Genomic DNA, 18,547 nt, shown 5'->3' on the forward strand with positions numbered 1-18,547 from the left:
GTTCACTGCTCGATTTCATTAGATCAGCGAACCTTTACTCATTTATTTAGGCATCCTCATTTATCATTACATGCCGTTTTATGCCCTGAGGCAATAAACATCGCATTAAAAAAAAATAGAATATGACACACAGACAGGCGCTGACACACACCAGCGCCTGTGTGTGTGTGTCTTCTTCTAGTCATTGTCTATTTCGCGCTGTTCTTGAAAATAGCTTTTATTGCCGGCCTCCAGTGTCTTGTATCATTTATATGACACAAATAAAAGGATTATCATTATTATTATTTATTATTATTATTGCTCGGAGCGTTGGATTTGCAGGTTCGACTGCATTTTAAAGAATATTCTGGAAAACGTAACTTATAACACACCCATTTGTGTTAGCTGAAAATATTATCTGTGAACTAGGGCTCTTAGACTTCAAATCCTTGTTCATTAATGCAGTTGTCGGTAAGCATTACTGGTCCAGTGAATTTAAGCAGGAGTATACCCCGACGAGACATCTTAGAAAACATAATCGTTATATTGTTCCTCGTTCAAACACGAGGTATAGTGCGGCCAGGCGTTGCGCTTATGTGCCGGCTACTTTTAACAAACTGCTGGATGAAACCATTACGGCTAGTTCTAGAGGAAAGCTGCGAGAATTATTCAAGAATGAATGGTAGAGCTTTAGGTTTAGTGCAATCTGTTTCGCTTTGTCAGATTTTGCGCCTTTATGCTCCTTGTAGTGTTATTTCGTATTGATTTACTAATTTTTAGAGTGCTCGTTTTCATCTGTACTGTTTTTTTTTCTTTGTCGATGTACGCATTTTCGTCCTTTTCAGTCACTATGTATTTTTTTAGGAACGGTCCTACTAGCCATCTAAACGCTTAGACCGGCCTGTCTCATCTGTATTGGTATTGACGCTGACAAAATAAATCAGTATTATGATTATAAATAAGGGGGAGGTTGCTAACTTGCCAGTGCAGTAAAATGTGTCTTGCCTGTGCGGCTAGGATGCCTGATGCTTATGCTCAGCGTGCTGCCCGCGAGTCAGCGATGACGGTTTCTGTGGCGTCGGTTTCATTGCGTATATCTTTCTCTGCTTCAGTACCTTGTATCGCGAGTGCAATGGCAGCCTCTTCCGCCGTCTTCCTCGAGTTTGCACCCCTGATGGAGCAGGCAATTTTTAATTCTGCCTGTTTCGTCCGTGGCTACCATGTTCATGGCGTCTCTGTCGATCACAGGGTCGTATACAAGGTGTGAGGGATCGCTTCGAATACCCGAGTCAGGGCTTCGACTCGCGAGCCACCTCGACCTTTTGTGTTACCGGTGCATGCTTTTTTTAGAAGTAGAGCTACTTGTATTTTGGGTCCGACTGAAGGTGCCAGTGTTACGGTTGTGGAGCCATTCTAGAAATCTCCCTTTTACATAGATTTTCTACACCCTCATTCCGTAATGCCTGCATAACTGCTCATATTTCGATTGACTAAAATGCGTTTTCTTAACTTATGAAGGCTATGTGCTATGTTTAAGTGTTGGGTATATTCTGGGCATTTCTATATCACCTAATTGATAGTGTGAATATGGTCTATTGTGGAGTCGCCTGCAAAAAAGTATTCCTCATCATTAGTTTGATATATGTGTAAGGTTTTCCCAACTCCGTCAGCGATTACCTTCGTAAAAACGTTGTACACGGCAATTTTCAAGTCCTCGACGTCTTCTTCTTATGGATTAAGCTGATGTTGGTGTTCTTTCAGGCTTCAAGTACGCGAGAGGTCATAAGACACTGCGCATGCAGGGTCGCTAGCTTTTCCAGCAAAATCGCCCCTCCGTTGAAAACATCTGTTCAATGATGTTCACTATCATGTTTCCCCTTTTGCATTGCTACTAATGCTTTCTTTACTTCCTCTTTCGTTACTGAAGGGATGTCCCATTCCTGTGCCCTACCGCCTGCCTAATGAAGGTACTGATTAAATCGGCTACTGTATATATTTTTGTAGAACTCTTCGCCTACAATAATTATATCATCCACATTGCTGATGACATTGACATTGACATTGCTAATGACATTAACGCACACACCAGATTTTTGGCTATGCATAGTTTCCTTTTCACCGCTTTGGGCTACATCCGTTCTTTAAAAGATGCTCGATTCTCTCCGTGTCAAAACTGTCTTATGTCGGTTATTTTGAGCTTATTGATTAGCTTTGATAGCTGTACTAGTCCTATTCTGTCTGTGGGGTAAGAGGCTTTCATGCTTTGGCGTTTATAATGACATCTTTCGTCGCCTGAGAGAGCTCGCTGTTATCCTTTCTCACTATCCCATGGCCTACTGCTACTGCGCACTCCGTAATGATAGATATTCGATTATCGTTCATTGCTTGAACATTAAGGTTGCCGTCATCAGTTACAGGCCAATATCTTTTATGCCGCGAGATCCTGAATTAATCCAGTGTCCCTCTTACCGTTAACTCGTTGACGGTTTCCACCTCCCTTGTTTATTTTGTTCCCCCATCAAGTCTAGGCTAATTTATCCTCTGGTGACAAGCTGAGCCCAAAAAGCGCGATTGCTCACCCTTTACCGCTACACATAATCGGAAATGAGTGAAGATGTTTGTAGCCGCTTGTGGTTGCTAATATCCATAAGCAAATGAAAATAGGAACGGTAAAATCTCTAGAAGGTAAACCTCATGCACCAGTTTCTTGCAATGTTTTTAGCTTTGTCGGTTTCTGGTAAAGGAACTTAAAATACCTGGGCGCTCATTAGCTGAATGCCTAAACGTGAGAAATTGTGCTCTTTTCATTCATTCGCAAAAGTAAGTCTTACTATGCGATGGCGTAGAGAATGACGTTTTCAAAGACCATCGGGCCATTTCCTCATTGTCTCTCGTCTATTCCTTTACATCCTCGAGGACCGAAATACTGTTGGCTGAGGAGCGCGAATCAGTCGTGTCATCATCAGCCTGACTACACCCACTGCAGGGCAAAGGCCTCTCCCATGTCTCTCCAATTAATCCTGCCCTTTGCTAGTTGCCGCCACTGTATCCCCGCAAACTTCTTAATCTCATCCGCCCACCTAACTTTCTGCCGTTCCCTGCTACGTTTGCTTTCTCTTGGAATCCACTCCGTTACCCTTAAGGAACAGCGGTTATCTTGCCTTCGCATTACATGCCCTGCCCAAGCCCACTTCTTCCTCTTGATTTCAACTAGGATGTCATTAACCCGCGTTTGTTCCCTCACCCACTCCGCCCTCTTCCGATCTCTTAACGTTACACCTATCATTTTCCTTTCCATAGCTCGCTGCGTTGTTCTTAACTTAAGCTGAACCCTCTTTGTTAGCCTCCACGTTTCTGCCCCATAGGTGAGTACCGGTAGGATACAGCTGTTATATACTTTTCTCTTCATGGATATTGGTAAGCTACCATTCATGACCTGAGAGAACCTGCCATACGCGCTCCACCCCATTCTTATTCTTCTAGTTATTTCCCTCTCATGATCCGGATCTGCGGTCACTACCTGCCCTAAGTAGACATATTCTCTTACTACTTCTAGCACCTCGCTACCAATTGCGAACTGCTGTTCCCTTGCAAGGCTATTGAACATTACTTTGGTTTTCTGCATGTTAATTCTTAGCCCCACCGTTCTACTCTGCCTGTCTAGCTAATTGATCATGCTTTGCAGTTCTTGTCCTGAGTGGCTTAGCAAGGCAATGTCATCAGCGAATCGCAAATTACTCAGGTATTCTCCATTAACTCTTATCCCCAACTCTTCCCATTCCAGTCCCCGGAATACCTCCTGTAAGCAGGCAGTGAAGAGCATTGGCGAGGTCGTGTCTCCCTGCCTGACACCTTTCCGTATTGGAATTTTATTGCTGACTTTATGGAGAACTATAGTAGCTGTGCAATCGTTATAAATATCTTCCAATATTTTCACATAGAACTCTTCCACACCCTGATTCCGCAATGCCTGCATGACAGCTGAGGTTTCCACTGAGTCGAATGCTTTCTCGTAATCAATGAAGGCTATATATAGGGGTTGGTTATATTCTGCGCATTTCTCTATCACCTGATTGATAGTGTGAATGTGGTCTATTGTCGAGTATCCTTTACGAAAGCCTGCCTGATCATTTGGTTGACTAAAGTCCAAGGTTGTCCTGATTCTATTAGCGATTACCTTAGTAAATACCTTGTAGGCAACGGACAATAAGCTGATCGGTCTGTAATTCTTCAAGTCCTTGACGTCTCCTTTCTTATGAATTAAGATAATGTTAGCGTTCTTCCAAGCTTCTGGTACTCTCGAGGTCACAAGGCATTGCGTATACAGGGTGGCTAGTTTTTGTAGCACAATCTCTCCTCCGTCCTTCAGCAAATCTGCTGTTACCTGATCCCCACCAGCTGCTTTCCCTCTTTGCATTGCTCCTAAGCAATGTAAGTCGTGTAACTTACATCAAAACACTTTTTACTCAGGCCGTCCACACAAGCAGACCGCTATACTGGATCGATTAAAGCACGTCTTCAATGTTGTGCGAACCACCAGTAGGGAGAACGGTGACGCGGTGTGGATGGCGCCACTATGACCGAGAGCCAGGCGTGGACAGGGAGTATGCTATGCGAGAGTTCTCAGTATGCCATTACCAAGATTGGATGTGGTCAAGCGGTGACAACGAGTTCAGCGGATTTAAACGACAGCTAAGGTCTCCGATGTTTTTTTTCAATTAAAAGGCTTCTTCCTCTAATTGATTATCAACTTTTATCACACAGATATTTCTCATCCTTTTTTTTTTGCAGCGGGTACTTTTTCAGTACCCGCTTATCAGTCTGAAAGTATTCCTATCGCGAACAAAAATTGACGTTCCACGGTGTGTATAGAGGTGATGCAGCGCGCATTAGACGGTTAACATAGTGTCCCATCACGCACCCCCACTGGAAAAACGTAATTATGATTCCACTTTTTATTCTTGTTATTATGGCTGCAAAATGGGTTAACACTGTATGACAGTGCTTTTTCTTGTACTCGTGTCGGACCTGAGGGCGTTCATCGTCGTTCCTCTCATGTCGCTATAATCTGTCGAAGCTCGTTTTGTTTGTTTGTTTATGTTTACGTCAAAGGCCGTCACTATAAGGAATTTTCTGGCTATTCAAATTATACATTAACAACAGATAACAGTAAACAGTTGGGCGCTGCCTACATACAAATGCTTGCGAGGGCCGTTCTATAAAAGATATCTCTCGCGGTCTGGATTTGCGCAGCGTGAAGACTGCATGAGCTGTAGTGGCTGAGTTTTAGTTGGGATCACTTACAGGTGTAAAACGATGTAAGTGGCTGCTTGCATCCACGGGTAATATATTTACAAACAAAGGAATGCACACAAGAAAAGCACCTTTCCACGCAGAAAGCATCACATTCTGGAACGCATCCGCAGCTTAGTGGATTGCATTGGCATATACAGGAACCACATCGCATCGAAAGCTATTCGTCATTCACTGCCGCACTTTACGACATGATCTCGCTTGTGGTACCCTATGAGAGCTGAGGTCACGCAGTTCATAGCAAGAGAACGTTCTCATCATACATCAGAGCGCTGGTTGAGTGGAGGTGTTGCCATCTGTGTGTGTATTATTTGTGACCAACGCGGAGACGCCACCGCTCACGTCGGGACTCTTCCGGGTTGGCCGAGAGTGGACGTTCCCGCGGAAGGCGACAAACGGCTTCAAAGATCCTGGCTCGTCGGGCATAGTTTCGATCCGCAGAGTGGCGGTGGGCTCATGCCGAGTCGGCCACGCCCCCGTGGTAACGAAGATGAAGAGCAAGAGCATGCCGATCAACACGAGTACGGTGAATGCCAGGCACAGTTCGATGTACGCAATCGCGGCGTGAGAGCTGCGATGAGAGGACGACGCGGTGCGCTTCTCCATCAATGAGGTGCGCGCCCAGCCGGCACTCATCTTGGTTCCGTCTGCGAACGTGGCTGCTTCCGCAGTGGCTGCCACCTCGGGTGGTTGTGTCCACATGGCCTGCAAGGGCTTCGCGCATTAGTAAGCACTGGCCAGAGGGCAAAACACTGGGAAAGCAACCCCAGCAGCACAAGTACTCGGCCCAATATCGGTAATGTATTGGCAGAGACAGGCAGAGCAGAACGGTGGTGCTAAGAATTAACATGCAGAAAACCAAAGTAATGTTCAACAGCCTAGCAAGGGAACAGAAGTTCGCAATTGGTAGCGAGGTGCTGCAAGTAGTAAGAGAATATGTCTACTTAGGGCACGTAGTGACCGCAGATCCGGATCATGAGAGGGAAATAACTAGAAGAATAAAAATGGGGTGGAGCGCATATGGCAGGTTCTCTCAGATCATGAATGGTAGCTTACGAATATCCCTGAAGAGAAAAGTATACAACAACTGTATCCTACCGGTACTCACCTACGGGGCAGAAACGTGGAGGCTAACAAAGAGGGTTCAGCTTAAGTTAACAACAACGCAGCGAGCTATGGAAAGGAAAATGATAGGTGTAACGTTAAGAGATCGGAAGAGGGCGGAGTGGGTGAGGGAACAAACGCGGGTTAATGACATCTGGTCCTTCAGTTAAGATAACCGCTGGTCCTTAAGGGTAACGGAGTGGATTCCAAGAGAAAGCAAACGTAGCAGGGGACGGCAGAAAGTTAGGTGGGCGGATGAGATTAAGAAGTTTGCGGGGATACAGTGGCGGCAACTGACAAAGGACAGGGTTAATTGGAGAGACATGGGAGAGGCCTTTGCCCTGCAGTGGGTTTAGTCAGGCTGCTGCTGCTGATGATGATGATGTGCAAGGGCCGGCGCTACAAAGGACCATAGTGAAGCCATCCATTTTCAATATTGGGCCGATTACTTGTGCTGCTTGGGAATCTTCTTGCAAGCATGCTCTCTGAAATTGAAAACAGTGATATATCAAAACTGACCAGCACGACGGTGAATTATAAGGAAAAGGAGATCTGATTGTTTTTGCTCTGGAAGCCTCATATGGGATGCTTGCAAAACTCTGCACAAGATGTGAATTCAGTTCTGAATTGCAGGATGTAATTTTTCAAAGCGACACATGGGCTGTGAAAGATGCAGTAGTGGAAGGCTCCGGATTGATTTAGGGCGCCTTTCGCTTACAACGCACAGCACACAGGTGTAATAGATTTCGCCTCCATCGTAATGCGACCGCCACGGCTAGGATTCGGACCCGCAACCCTTGGATCAGTACCCGAACGCCAAAGCCACCGCGTCTGGTGTGTACGCAAGATGTTGGTTGTCTACTGCCCACTGTTCTTTGTGTATCCATGACAGGACACATTCATCATGTCACGCATGCATTTCGTCTTATTTGCAAAATTTCGCCGACTGGCTAAGCAGATTCCGCATTCAACCGGCGTGTGGTTGATATTTTGGCTGTTTTTCATCTGCTGACAAGGAAGGTCCCACTGGATGCCCGTAGTAACTAATCAGCTACTGCTTTGAACAGCGTTTGTGATCTCGGTCAATGCGAATGAACTCAGAACTTTTTTGCCCCTCATTCTCTACTTACTGAAGAAGTGACAGCAATCACTGTCGTCATCACCAGCCCAAGCTGTCTCACTGATAATTACCCCTCTTCAGCGTCGACTTCTGGCATTACATTCCCACAAACTTCCTCATTAACTCACCACCTGATTGTTTGTCGCCGAATGCCTATGCCTGCCTACTATTGGGATCTAATACATTACCCTAAGGAGCCATTGACTGCCTTTCCTCCGCATTACATGTCCTTCCAATGTTCATTTCGGCTTCGTGAGGTCTGCTGAGGTATCGCGAACTGAAAATTTTGCGTAAGCTAATCTGCTCAATTACTGTGGAACAGTATAACAGTATAGTAAGTGGAACAGAATAGTGTTCCACTTTTCACTGCCAATAGCAGCAAGCGACCCGCAACAGCCGCTTCCGGCCAGTCTACTTCGGGGATGGAGTTCGTGAGCTGAATACATTGTTCGTTAGTGCGGAGAGATGTAATTAGAGAAATTGCCCAGTCTTGATATCTCGAGCGAACAATGCCGACAGAGGAAAGTGTCAAGCAGAACTTAGTGCAATCGGTAATGTGTTCTTGTGTTGTGCGGCGTTTAAAGGACCGCGTGTAAATGGTTGTATTAATGATACAGTGGTCACTGCCAAGGGTGTCTTGGGTGTTAAGCCAGTCGGCGGGCCGAATATTGCGGTTAAGCTTAAATATGGGCATGTATCCCTGGTTACTGAGTTGCGCATGCGAGTGGGATTGGCCGGATCGGTGTGGAGAGTAAGGCGGAGAGTCGAAATTAGTTTCGCCAATTTTCTGCCTCTGGGTTCCTCCCTAAGGTAGGCCCATTGCCGACAATGAGCGTTGAAGTCTTCTACAATGAATAGGGGGTCGCATCCAGCCACGCGCATTGCTTCTGTAAAGAGCTGAGCAAAAGTTAAGTTTTTAAGTTTGATTTTTTTTTTTTTGGGGGGGGGAGTATATATTACGTACATGAATCGAAGGGTCTTTTCCCCGCAGGGGTAAGACCGTGACCATGACATAGGAGTATTCGGGGGTCGAAGTAGGGTGACCACTTAAGAAGAGAGAAAGGAATTTTAATGAGGGAAAGGTGGAGAGGTCGGCCGGTGGTAACATGGCCCTGGCCTGCTACTCCACACTCCAGACCACTTGTTCTGTGTAGTCTTAGAGGGCTAGGATGCAGGCTTGTGTGTCCCTCTGGAAAGTTTGATAGTGAGTTTGGTTTTGGCTCCTAAAGGGAGACCACGAGGTACACAAATGTTTCAAGGTAGAGGCGAAGGTGGGCACGCTTCTGTCGGTCCTTGAAACCCCTGCAGTTCCACTGGGCTAGTGTGAAGGGATGCGTGTGTGTGGATGCTCGCGATCTAGGATTGGGAGCCATGATCAGAAGTTGAGGGGGTGAAGGATGCTGCTGCGTTTCAGAGGTTCGATCCACTGGCGCACGAAGCCGTGCGGAAGGCGCGTTCCTCGTTACTGGACTCGTCAGTGCGACAAGAGAATTTTGTATCATCTTCTCCATCTGTGGGAGGCACGCCGCAGTCTCACCAAACGATGGAAAAAGAAACACAAGAAACTCAGACACCGTATTCTTCAACACGCCCATAAGGCTGCCGACTATGCCGCTCAGTTAGCCGACACTAACTGGATGCATCGATACTACACTGGTGCGCGCCAGGTGTCTGGCCCAACACCTGGCGTCTGTTTCGTGCACTTATTTACCGCACTTAGCCACGTGGAGAAACAGCTCGGGACCTTCAATGTGCCATTCATAACTTTCCCGGTACTGCGACACAACTGGCCCGAACACTGTGTGACAGATACCGCTGTACCACGGTGGACCCTCGCCTTTCCCAATGCTCATACGTTGGTCAAACAAATCTGGAGCTGAACGCCCCTTTCAAGCTCTATGATTTGAAGGAGGCCCTAGCCAAAAATGAAACGCGGTACTGCACCGGGCCGGGACACGGTTACCGTCAAAGTTCTGGCGAAGCTTCCAGATGCAGCCTATGGCCTCCGTGAATTCACCAACCAATTCTGGTTTTTTACAGATGCCTCTCCCCCAGGACTGGAAATCAGCCTTAGTGACGTTTAATCCCCAGGCAGGCAAACCAATTGATGTGAATAACTTGCGCCCTATCTCGCTCACATCTTCTGTCGGAAAACTGACGGAGACTATGGTACCAGACAGGTTGTGCAGTTACCTCGAAACACATCACACTTTCGTGGACACTATGTTAGGCTTCCGCTCACGACACCCGTGCAATTCCAGTGCATCATTACATCATCATCAGCCTGACTACGCCCACTGCAGTGCAAAGGCCTCTCCCAGGTCTCTCCAATTAACCCTGACCTTTGCCAGTTGTGTCCAATCTACCCCTGCAAACTTCCTAATCTCATCCGCCCACCTCACTTTCTGCCGCCCCCTGCTACGTTTGACTTCTCTTGGAATCCTGGACTTCTCTTCTCTTGGAACTGATTGATAGTGTGAATATGGTCTATTATTGAGTATCCTTTGCGAAAGGCTGCCTGATATTTTGGTTGATTGAAGTGTAAGGTTTTCCTAACGCTATTTAGGATTACTTGAGTAAATAACTTGTGGGTAACGGGCAGGAAGGTGACCTATCTAATTTTTTTCAAGTCCATGTCGTCCTCTTTCTTAAAAATTAGGATAATGTTAGCGTTGTTCCAAACTTCAGGTACGCTGGAGGTCATAAGGCATTGATTATACACGGTGGCTAGTTTTTCTACCACAATCTCCCCGCCGTCCTTGCACAGATTTGCTGTGGAAGCTGCTTTCCCCCTTCTGCTTCCCCTTTCACCAGCTGTTTTCCCCCTTTGTATTACTCCTAAGACTTTATTTGCTTCTTGCTTACTGGCTGGATGTCCCATTCCTGTTGGTTGGTTGGTTTATGGGGTTTAACGTCCCAAAGCGACTAAGGCTATGAGAGACGCCGTAGTGGAGGTCTCCAGAGTAATTTCGACCACCTGGGGTCTTTAAGGTGCACTGACATCGCACAGTACACGGGCCTCGAATTTCTCCTCCAAAGAAATTCAGCCGCCGCGGCCGGGATCGAACCCGCGTCTTTCGGGCCAGCAGCCGAGCACCATAGCCACTGAGCCACCGCGGCGGCTGTCCCATTCCTGTGTGCTACTCACGCTTTCATTAACGTCCTAAATGCATTCCCTACTGCATAGACTTATATAGAACTCTTTGGCTACTTTAACTATCTTATCTATATTGCTAATGACACTGCCCTCTTTGTCTCTTCGCGCATACATTTGGTTTTTAGCTATAACTAGTTCCCTCTAAACCGCTTTTAGGCTACCTCCTTTCTTTAGAGCATGCTCGATTCTGTCCATATTACACTTTCTGATACCCCGCCGCGGTGGCTCAGCGGTTACGGCGCTCGGCTGCTGACCCAAAAGACGCACGTTCGATCCCGGCCGCGGCGGCTCAATTTCTTGAAGGCGAAATTCTTGAGGCCCATGTGCTGTGCGATGTCAGTGCACGTTAAAGAACCTCAGGTGGTCGAAATTTCCGGAGCGCTTCACTACGGCGTCTCTCATAGCCTCAGTTGCTTTGGGACGTTAAACCCCAATAAACCAAACCATACACTTTCTGGTGTCTGTAAGCGTGCGCTTATTAATGAGCTTCGATAGCTTTTTCAATTTCGTTCTGTCTGTAGGGTTAGACGCTTTCATGGTGTGGCGTTTCTTAATCAGGTCTTTCGCCTCCTCAGTTATGTTAACTAACCAGCCTGCGCGTTCAATTGAAAAGAAACCAAGTTCGCCGCATCGTTTCACTATTCCCAGATTGTCTTAAGAAGTCCGTGAAAGATATTCAATTTTAACTACAGACTTCTAAAAGATATTCAATTTTAACTACAGACTTCTAACTTTCTTGGTCAGATAATAATAGATATTGAGTCAGAAGAGAGACCAGTTACTGTTTCCTAGATGTCTTACAATCGTTCGAAGTGCCATCTCTTGAAAATCATTAAACTCTGGGCAAGAGACTTTGTAGAGTAGCCCTTAAATCCATTCCGAAGTGACATGCTGAATGTGCGATCAGAACGTAAAATGCTTAGAGCTATCGGTGTGCGGAGATGGCATAGGATGATAAAAAATGTAAACATCACTAAACATGATAAATGGCGAATGGTTCCGCTGAGAATGGCGAGAAATATTTGAATCACGCATTTGCAGAGAGATTGCTCCTTGTGCAGGGTGTTGATACCGCCTATTGCATCTCCTCCTGTTCCCTTAGCCTGAGTCGCTTTGGGATGTTAAACCCGAATAAACCAAGCATTCCCTGCTGTATTATTTACGCACATGGTACGTACGTTGGCAGCACTGAACGCTATGTTCAAAGGGGAGTTTCTAACATTTCATGGTTGCACGTCATCATCAGTGCGGACAACATCAGTGCGGAAGGCTCTTAATGTCTGGAAGGCTCGGTGTAGGTGGCTAGAAACACTAGCACTTAACTTCCTTCAAATTGCGGACGTTCGTGGCTAGCGTTCGTGATAACTTTGGCGGTATGCATCGCCTCGGGTATTGGTAATGTGCTGTGCCCGATATCCGCGTGCTAGCATGTGTTGCAGTTTTAACACCGCGCTTTAGACACCTGTGCTAGTCATTCTATGAACACACACGTGCATCGTCTAAGGCGAAGTATGCCGCATATTCTATTATGACATCACTACGTAATAGAATATGATTCTGTTGTGTCCCCTTATTGCTTTTGTGTGTGTGCGCCCCCGCACCCTCCTCCTAACGACCACTCGCATCCTCCTCCTAACGACCACCCGCATCCTCCTCCTAACGACCACTTGCCCCTCGTCGCACGCTGTCGCCAGATGCCCCCCCATGGTGCGCCCCCGCATCCTCCTCCTGTTTTGTGAAGCCACTCCCTCCCGTGGACGCTTCTCCGCTCCCTCCTTTCTTCGGGCGGCCAGTTCGGCTCCTGCCTCGGTCGACGCTGGTCGCACCCTCATCGGCTTTAAATAAACGAAGTCTTAAAGTACCGTGTGCGTCTTTCGCTGCATTCAACACAGCGACCGGACACGACAGTGGCGACGAGAAAGTGGATTCGACCCGCGCTACGCAACGCTATTGACAAGCCATGGCTACGCGAGGGTTTCCCAATCAGATACCAGAGTTCAACGGCTCATCGTGGTCATCGTGGGTTGGACGCCTTCAGTTCTACTTTGAAGCTAACAACATCACAGACCCAGCCTTGAAGAGGGCCAACCTGCTGACGCTGTGCGGGGAGCAGACCTACGATACTGTCTGCGCCCTTATTCAGCCAAGCACACCAGCGGCAGTGTCTTACGACGACATCGTAAAAGCGCTGCAAAAGCACTACGACCCAAGGCCATCCGAGGTCTACAGCCGGGCTCGCTTCCAACGACGAGATCAACTGGGAGGAGAAACTGTGAGCGCCTACGTAGCCGCGCTCAAGAAGCTCGCTGCCGACTGCAATTTTGGAACGCTGTCGACAACAGCTACCGGGCAGGAGGGAGACGCAGCTTCTTCTGCTAACACCACCATGCTTCCCTTGGACGTGATGTTACGCGACAGATTTGTGTGCGGACTGAGTGACGAGTCACTGCAGCAGCGCCTGTTCGCTGAGAAGGACCTCACATTCAGCAAAGCTTACGACATCGCCGTTCGAGCGGAGAGCGCCGGTCACCAGCAGAGAGGGATTCGCCGGAACACCGAGCCGGTACACCAGACAAGCAACCAGGTGCGCAAGCCTTCTGTTGTTGTAAAATCGGTCAAAAAGGCACAACGCTGCTGGCGGTGTGACGACCAACACAACCCCCAGGGATGTCGATTCCAGTCAGCCACGTGTAATTTTTGCCACAAGCGAGGGCATATCGAAAGAGCATGCATTACGAAACGGAGACTTGCCAAGATAAAGTCACCTTCCCAGCCTAATCACAGCGTCAACGCCTCAGAGAATACGCCGCTATCTGATCTCCATGGAACAACATCAGCAACACCATCTGTGTTGTACGACCTGAACACCATGAATCTCGGCACGCGACCGAAGATTTTTACAGAAGTAAGCGTACATCACCAGCTGATTAAGTTCGAGGTGGACTCCGGCGCAGCCTGTACTCTGATCAGTGAGGACACGTTCCGAACTTCATGGCCATCTGACGCACCCGCCCTGCAACAAGACGACACGCACCTGCGAACGTGGTCAGGACAGAATCTGCCACTATTGGGCTCTGCCAACGTGCAGGTTAACTACAACGGCCAGACCCATACGCTACCTCTGCTTGTTGTGAAGGGCACAGGATCAAGCCTTCTAGGGAGAAACTGGTTTTCTCCACTAGGCGTGATGATATGCGGCATACACCAGACGCCGAGCCAGAACATGGTTGGTAAACATCAAAACGCCGATGCGCTAAGCCGTCTGCCACTAGACGCAACTGTTGACGAACCATTTCCACCAGGAGACGTTCTGATGTTCGAAGCACTGCCAGAACCTCCGCTTACAGCAGGCACAGTTGCAGCATCTACGCAGAAGTGCGCAGCTCTCCGGCTAGTTTACACAGCTGTTCAACAAGGCAACGTGCATAAACTCAAAGGGGACAACTTCGACGCTTACCGCAGGCGAGCTACAGAGTTGAGCACCCATCGCGGCTGCATCATATTTGGGTCCCGAGTTGTGATGCCGAGAGAACTACGCGCACAAGCTATGTCTCTCATCCACGCCGGACATCGGGGCATCGTTGCAATGAAAAAGTGTGCCAGAAGCTACATGTGGTGGCCTGGCATTGACAACGACATCGAAACAGTGGTGCGAGAATGCAAGCCTTGCCAGAGCAGCCGGAGCGCCCCGCCGAAAGCTCCTGTCCCAGAATGGGAAAAGCCAGACACACCATGGCACACACTGCACATTGATTTTGCAGGACCAATTGAGGGCTGCACTTTCCTTGTGGTCGTAGATGCCTACACAAAGTGGCTTGAGATAAGGCAAATGGGACAGACGACTTCGGCAGCAGTCATTGACAACCTCCGATCACTATTTGCAACGTTCGGCCTGCCGCGCAAGGTAGTGTCGGACAACGGAACACCGTTTGTGTCTGCGGAGATCCTCAAGTTTTATCGTGACAACGGGATCTCATCAGTTACATCGGCCCCCTACCACCCAGCGACAAACGGACAAGCCGAGCGCTACGTAGCCGAGCTAAAACGCGCCCTTGAAAGAGATCAGACAGGCTCGCTGCAGCGCCGCCTTGCGCGCTTTCTCTTCAAGCAGCACACGACGGTTCAGAGCACAACAGGCGAGACCCCCTCGAAAATGATGTTCGAGCGTGAAATGCGAACCCAGCTCACAGCCATCCTCCCCGAGCCAAAGGCAGAGACGTTCCGGGAAGAAAAAGCAATTCCGCGCTGCGGCACGCTTAATGAGGGGCAGCGCGTCCTCGCCCGACAGTTTCTGAAAAAGCCACGCTGGGAGGAAGCTACAATTGTCAGACGCATAGGCCTGCGCTCTTGGCTCGTCAACATACATGGCACAGTAGCACGCCGACATCTCAACCAGCTGCGTAGATTTACGACGCCGTCTGAGAGCTGTCCGCCAGCGGAGAGAACACGTGCACCATCTTCCCACATAGCCTGGCACCTCTTCCCGGAAGAAGAGACTTCGCCCAGGACAGACCTAGGAGACACAGCGAACAACAGCCAGCCTACAAGTGTTTCTCCCCCGAGCGCACAAAGCCAGCGCGCCTCCACGCGTGAGCGCGACCCCCTGCACGATACCAGGCAACTTTCTAAGGGGGAAGGAAGTGTTGTGTCCCCTTATTGCTTTTGTGTGTGTGCGCCCCCGCACCCTCCTCCTAACGACCACTCGCATCCTCCTCCTAACGACCACCCGCATCCTCCTCCTAACGACCACTTGCCCCTCGTCGCACGCTGTCGCCAGATGCCCCCCCATGGTGCGCCCCCGCATCCTCCTCCTGTTTTGTGAAGCCACTCCCTCCCGTGGACGCTTCTCCTCTCCCTCCTTTCTTCGGGCGGCCAGTTCGGCTCCTGCCTCGGTCGACGCTGGTCGCACCCTCATCGGCTTTAAATAAACGAAGTCTTAAAGTACCGTGTGCGTCTTTCGCTGCATTCAACACAGCGACCGGACACGACAGGTTCATATTCTATTATGACATCACTACCTGCCGCAGCGGTGGCCTAGTGTTTATGGTGCTCGGCTGCTGACCCGAAAGACGCGGGTTCGATCCCGGCCGCGGCGGTTGAATTTCTTTGGAGGAGAAATTCTAGAGGCCCGTGTTCTGTGCGATGTCAGTGCACGTTAAAGAACCCCAGGTGGTGGAAATTTCCGGAGCCCTCCACCACGGCGTCTCTCATAGCCTGAGTCGCTTTGGGACGTTAAGCGCCATAAACCAACCAACATCACTACGTTCCATCTCCAGTGCGTACGTCTTTCTTTGCTTCCCTTCCCCTAGTGGAGGCTAGGAGGCCAGACACGCGTTCTTCGTTCTTACCTCTCGGCCGTTCATATATTTCAGGCCCTACCTTTTTGCAATGCACTGGGACTAACACATGCGATGTTCTGCGAACTATGACCCGCTGGTACAGACGCTTTCTGCTTACCGCACAGGGCGGGCCGAGGCAATCGGCCGCAGTGCCGGCTTGAGGAGCGGCGCTCGCTTGCTGTGCCGGCAACCGGTGCAGGGGGGCACAAGCGGCGAACGAGTGCTCTGATGGCCGACGGTGCGGACCTGGTGCTCCTGAGCCTCCTCCTGGACCTGGAAACGGTGCCCTGGGAACGGGCAGCGTGTCGTAGCCCTCTGGCGCGGTGTAGTAGGTACCCGGAGTGCTGCCGTCCGCTGGGTTGTTGGGCCGCGGTGACTCGTGTCGGCGTGAGTGCGAGCCTTGCATCGCAGCTCGTCTCGAGTCTGTTTAAGTGCCCTTGACTGGAGCCATTCAAGCTACGGCACTTACGACGGAAACAAGAATCCTTCTTCTTCTTCTTCTCCACCTGAAAATGGCAATGCTCGGCACCATTCTTCGTCTTCTTCTTGGAATGCATAAACACACGATACGCTACCAAATATGTAGCGGGAGAAAAAAAAGGAGGCGAAATGTGGTTGTATTCAGCCCCTTTTTTTGATCGAGAAAGTTATTTTGTAGTTAAAGCTGCACTAGGCTAGCAGGAGCATATTTCGCGGCGGCTGCAAAAGACCACTACTGCGAATGCGCCGTTACCACGGCGCCGCACTGTGCATGCGCAGAGTCACGCCGCACAGCTGGGATATAAGCCGCAAGCGATGCGCTCGCTCCTCAGCACGCACTATGCAGGAGGAGGAGGAGGATAAACTTTATTTTCGTCGACAAATGTATCTGACGGTGTGTGGTTACAGCCCCATCAAGTGGCCATGAGCCCGTGGCGTTCGGCGACTTCTAGGGCTGTTGTCACAACCCGGATCTGCGTGTCCGAGTCGGAACTTAGCAATGCGGCCTCCCACTGGTCTGGATTCGAGAGTTGCAAACCTTGAGGAGGGGAGTCCATGGAAGGAGGAAAGCGACCGTGCTCGTCACGGCAGCTGTACAGGCTGCGTAAAATTGAGTCTTCCAATCCAGAAGTCATCGCATGGTACAAGGCCGGCGACAGCATGAAAACGAATCGAGAAAAGGCCAGGGGCGTCCGAGACGCCCGAAGAACGAGGAACGTCTCGCTAAGAGACGCCGCCAGGCTGCTGAACGACAACGACGGCGCGTCCCTGCAGAAATGTCAGTAGACGAAACTGCTTCCGCCCCGTATATCCTGGCCTAGCTGTGCTAAGGCACTGCCAAGTTTTTTCACTAAACAGGAATGCATTCTAGTAGCGCGACCGCCTCTTCAGGCAAGCGCCTCGAGGGGAAGGAAGACGCGACGGCGCCGCAGTCGATCACACTGTTTCTTTTCTTTTATTCGATCACTTTTAGTATGAAATATATTGCGAGTGCCGATAAAGTAGACACGGTTCTAGACGCTGTTCTCATCCAGAAACTTCACCAGGCTCCGGCCGTCTCTATTCTTGGGTTCTTATTATTGTCCAGCAGCGCATCAGGGTTCGAGCCCTTGTGCAACAGCGCGACCGCCCACTGGGCAGCTGCTTAATGTGCACTTATTACCACCACTTTGAGGTGATCAAAGCGTAGTCAGAAAACAAAATAATTATTCTGATCCAATGTGTATGCAGGAAAATGCTGTTGTTATAGAGCTTCGTAGCGCACCCCTGATTCGCCTAAAGCTACTAAAAACTACAGCGCTTAATTGATTTGTCTAATGTCTCTATTGTCCGTGATTGGTGCGCTGTCATGAATCATAAATAAGAACCCTCTCTTTTATGGTGACAACACAGCGCAAAAGACGAGGAACCAGAGTAAGAAAGACACAGGACAGGCGCTGACTCACAACTAAAAGCTTTATTTGCTAAAACCTTCTTATATGAAGGAAACAGGAAGAAAGATATACGACGAAACACACAAAACCCAAAACTAAAAACACCCTTCAAAATGTGCACGATATTGCCACACTCTACCGGCGCACCCGTGCGGTCTGTCTTCGACCTTTGTCGCGCGCCGGACTTCGTCCTCTTCTGCTCGGTGCTAGGGTCGACCGGCTGCGCTCCGCCCAGTGTGCTCGCCAGTGATAGAACGTTCTACCGGCGTCCGTGAAATTTTCGTGCAGCTGCTGGGTACGATCCATGTACGAAGAGGTCCCAGGAACCTCCAGCGCTCCGCCACACCCCCTGGACACGACACCTGTCCACAAGTCAAGCCAGCGCTTGAAAGGCTTAGCCCCCGAGTACAATCCCCTCACCGCGCCATCCCGCACGATGACTTCTACGGTGGCCAGCCAGACCTTCCAGCCATCTGTGAGTTCGCCATCGCTACTTCTTCATACCCCTCGTACGCGTGCGTCGTTTCATGGTGACAAGTTTGAGGATGTGGAGGACTGGTTGGACGGGTATGACAGGGTCGCTGAATTTAATTTGTGGGACGAGGACCGCAAGCTTCGGAAT

General features: G+C 49.3%; 1 protein-coding gene across 1 annotated transcript; it reads right to left on the reverse strand.

Annotated features, from left to right (window-relative positions):
• Positions 1 to 5,556: 5,556 nt before the first annotated feature.
• On the reverse strand, positions 5,557 to 16,418 carry LOC149361025 (uncharacterized). Its single transcript, XM_089569445.1, has 2 exons — positions 16,131 to 16,418; positions 5,557 to 5,997 (listed from the first exon to the last, which is right to left on the reverse strand). Exons 1-2 carry the CDS (start codon positions 16,416 to 16,418, stop codon positions 5,557 to 5,559), a joined length of 729 nt encoding a protein of 242 aa, XP_089425571.1.
• Positions 16,419 to 18,547: the final 2,129 nt, after the last annotated feature.

The sequence above is a fragment of the Amblyomma mixtum genome, chromosome 2 (assembly GCF_055824585.1).
Source record: "Amblyomma mixtum isolate Tamu chromosome 2, ASM5582458v1, whole genome shotgun sequence".
Taxonomy (NCBI): Eukaryota; Metazoa; Arthropoda; class Arachnida; order Ixodida; family Ixodidae; genus Amblyomma; species Amblyomma mixtum.

Bases quoted from the DNA above. Each gene is read 5' to 3' on its own strand.
- LOC149361025 (XM_089569445.1), bottom strand. From the start codon at position 16,418: ATGCAAGGCTCGCACTCACGCCGACACGAGTCACCGCGGCCCAACAAC. The intron at 5,998-16,130 runs GTAAGCAGAAAG...AAGCCCTTGCAG, and splicing joins GCCTCGGCCCGCCCTGTGCG to GCCATGTGGACACAACCACC.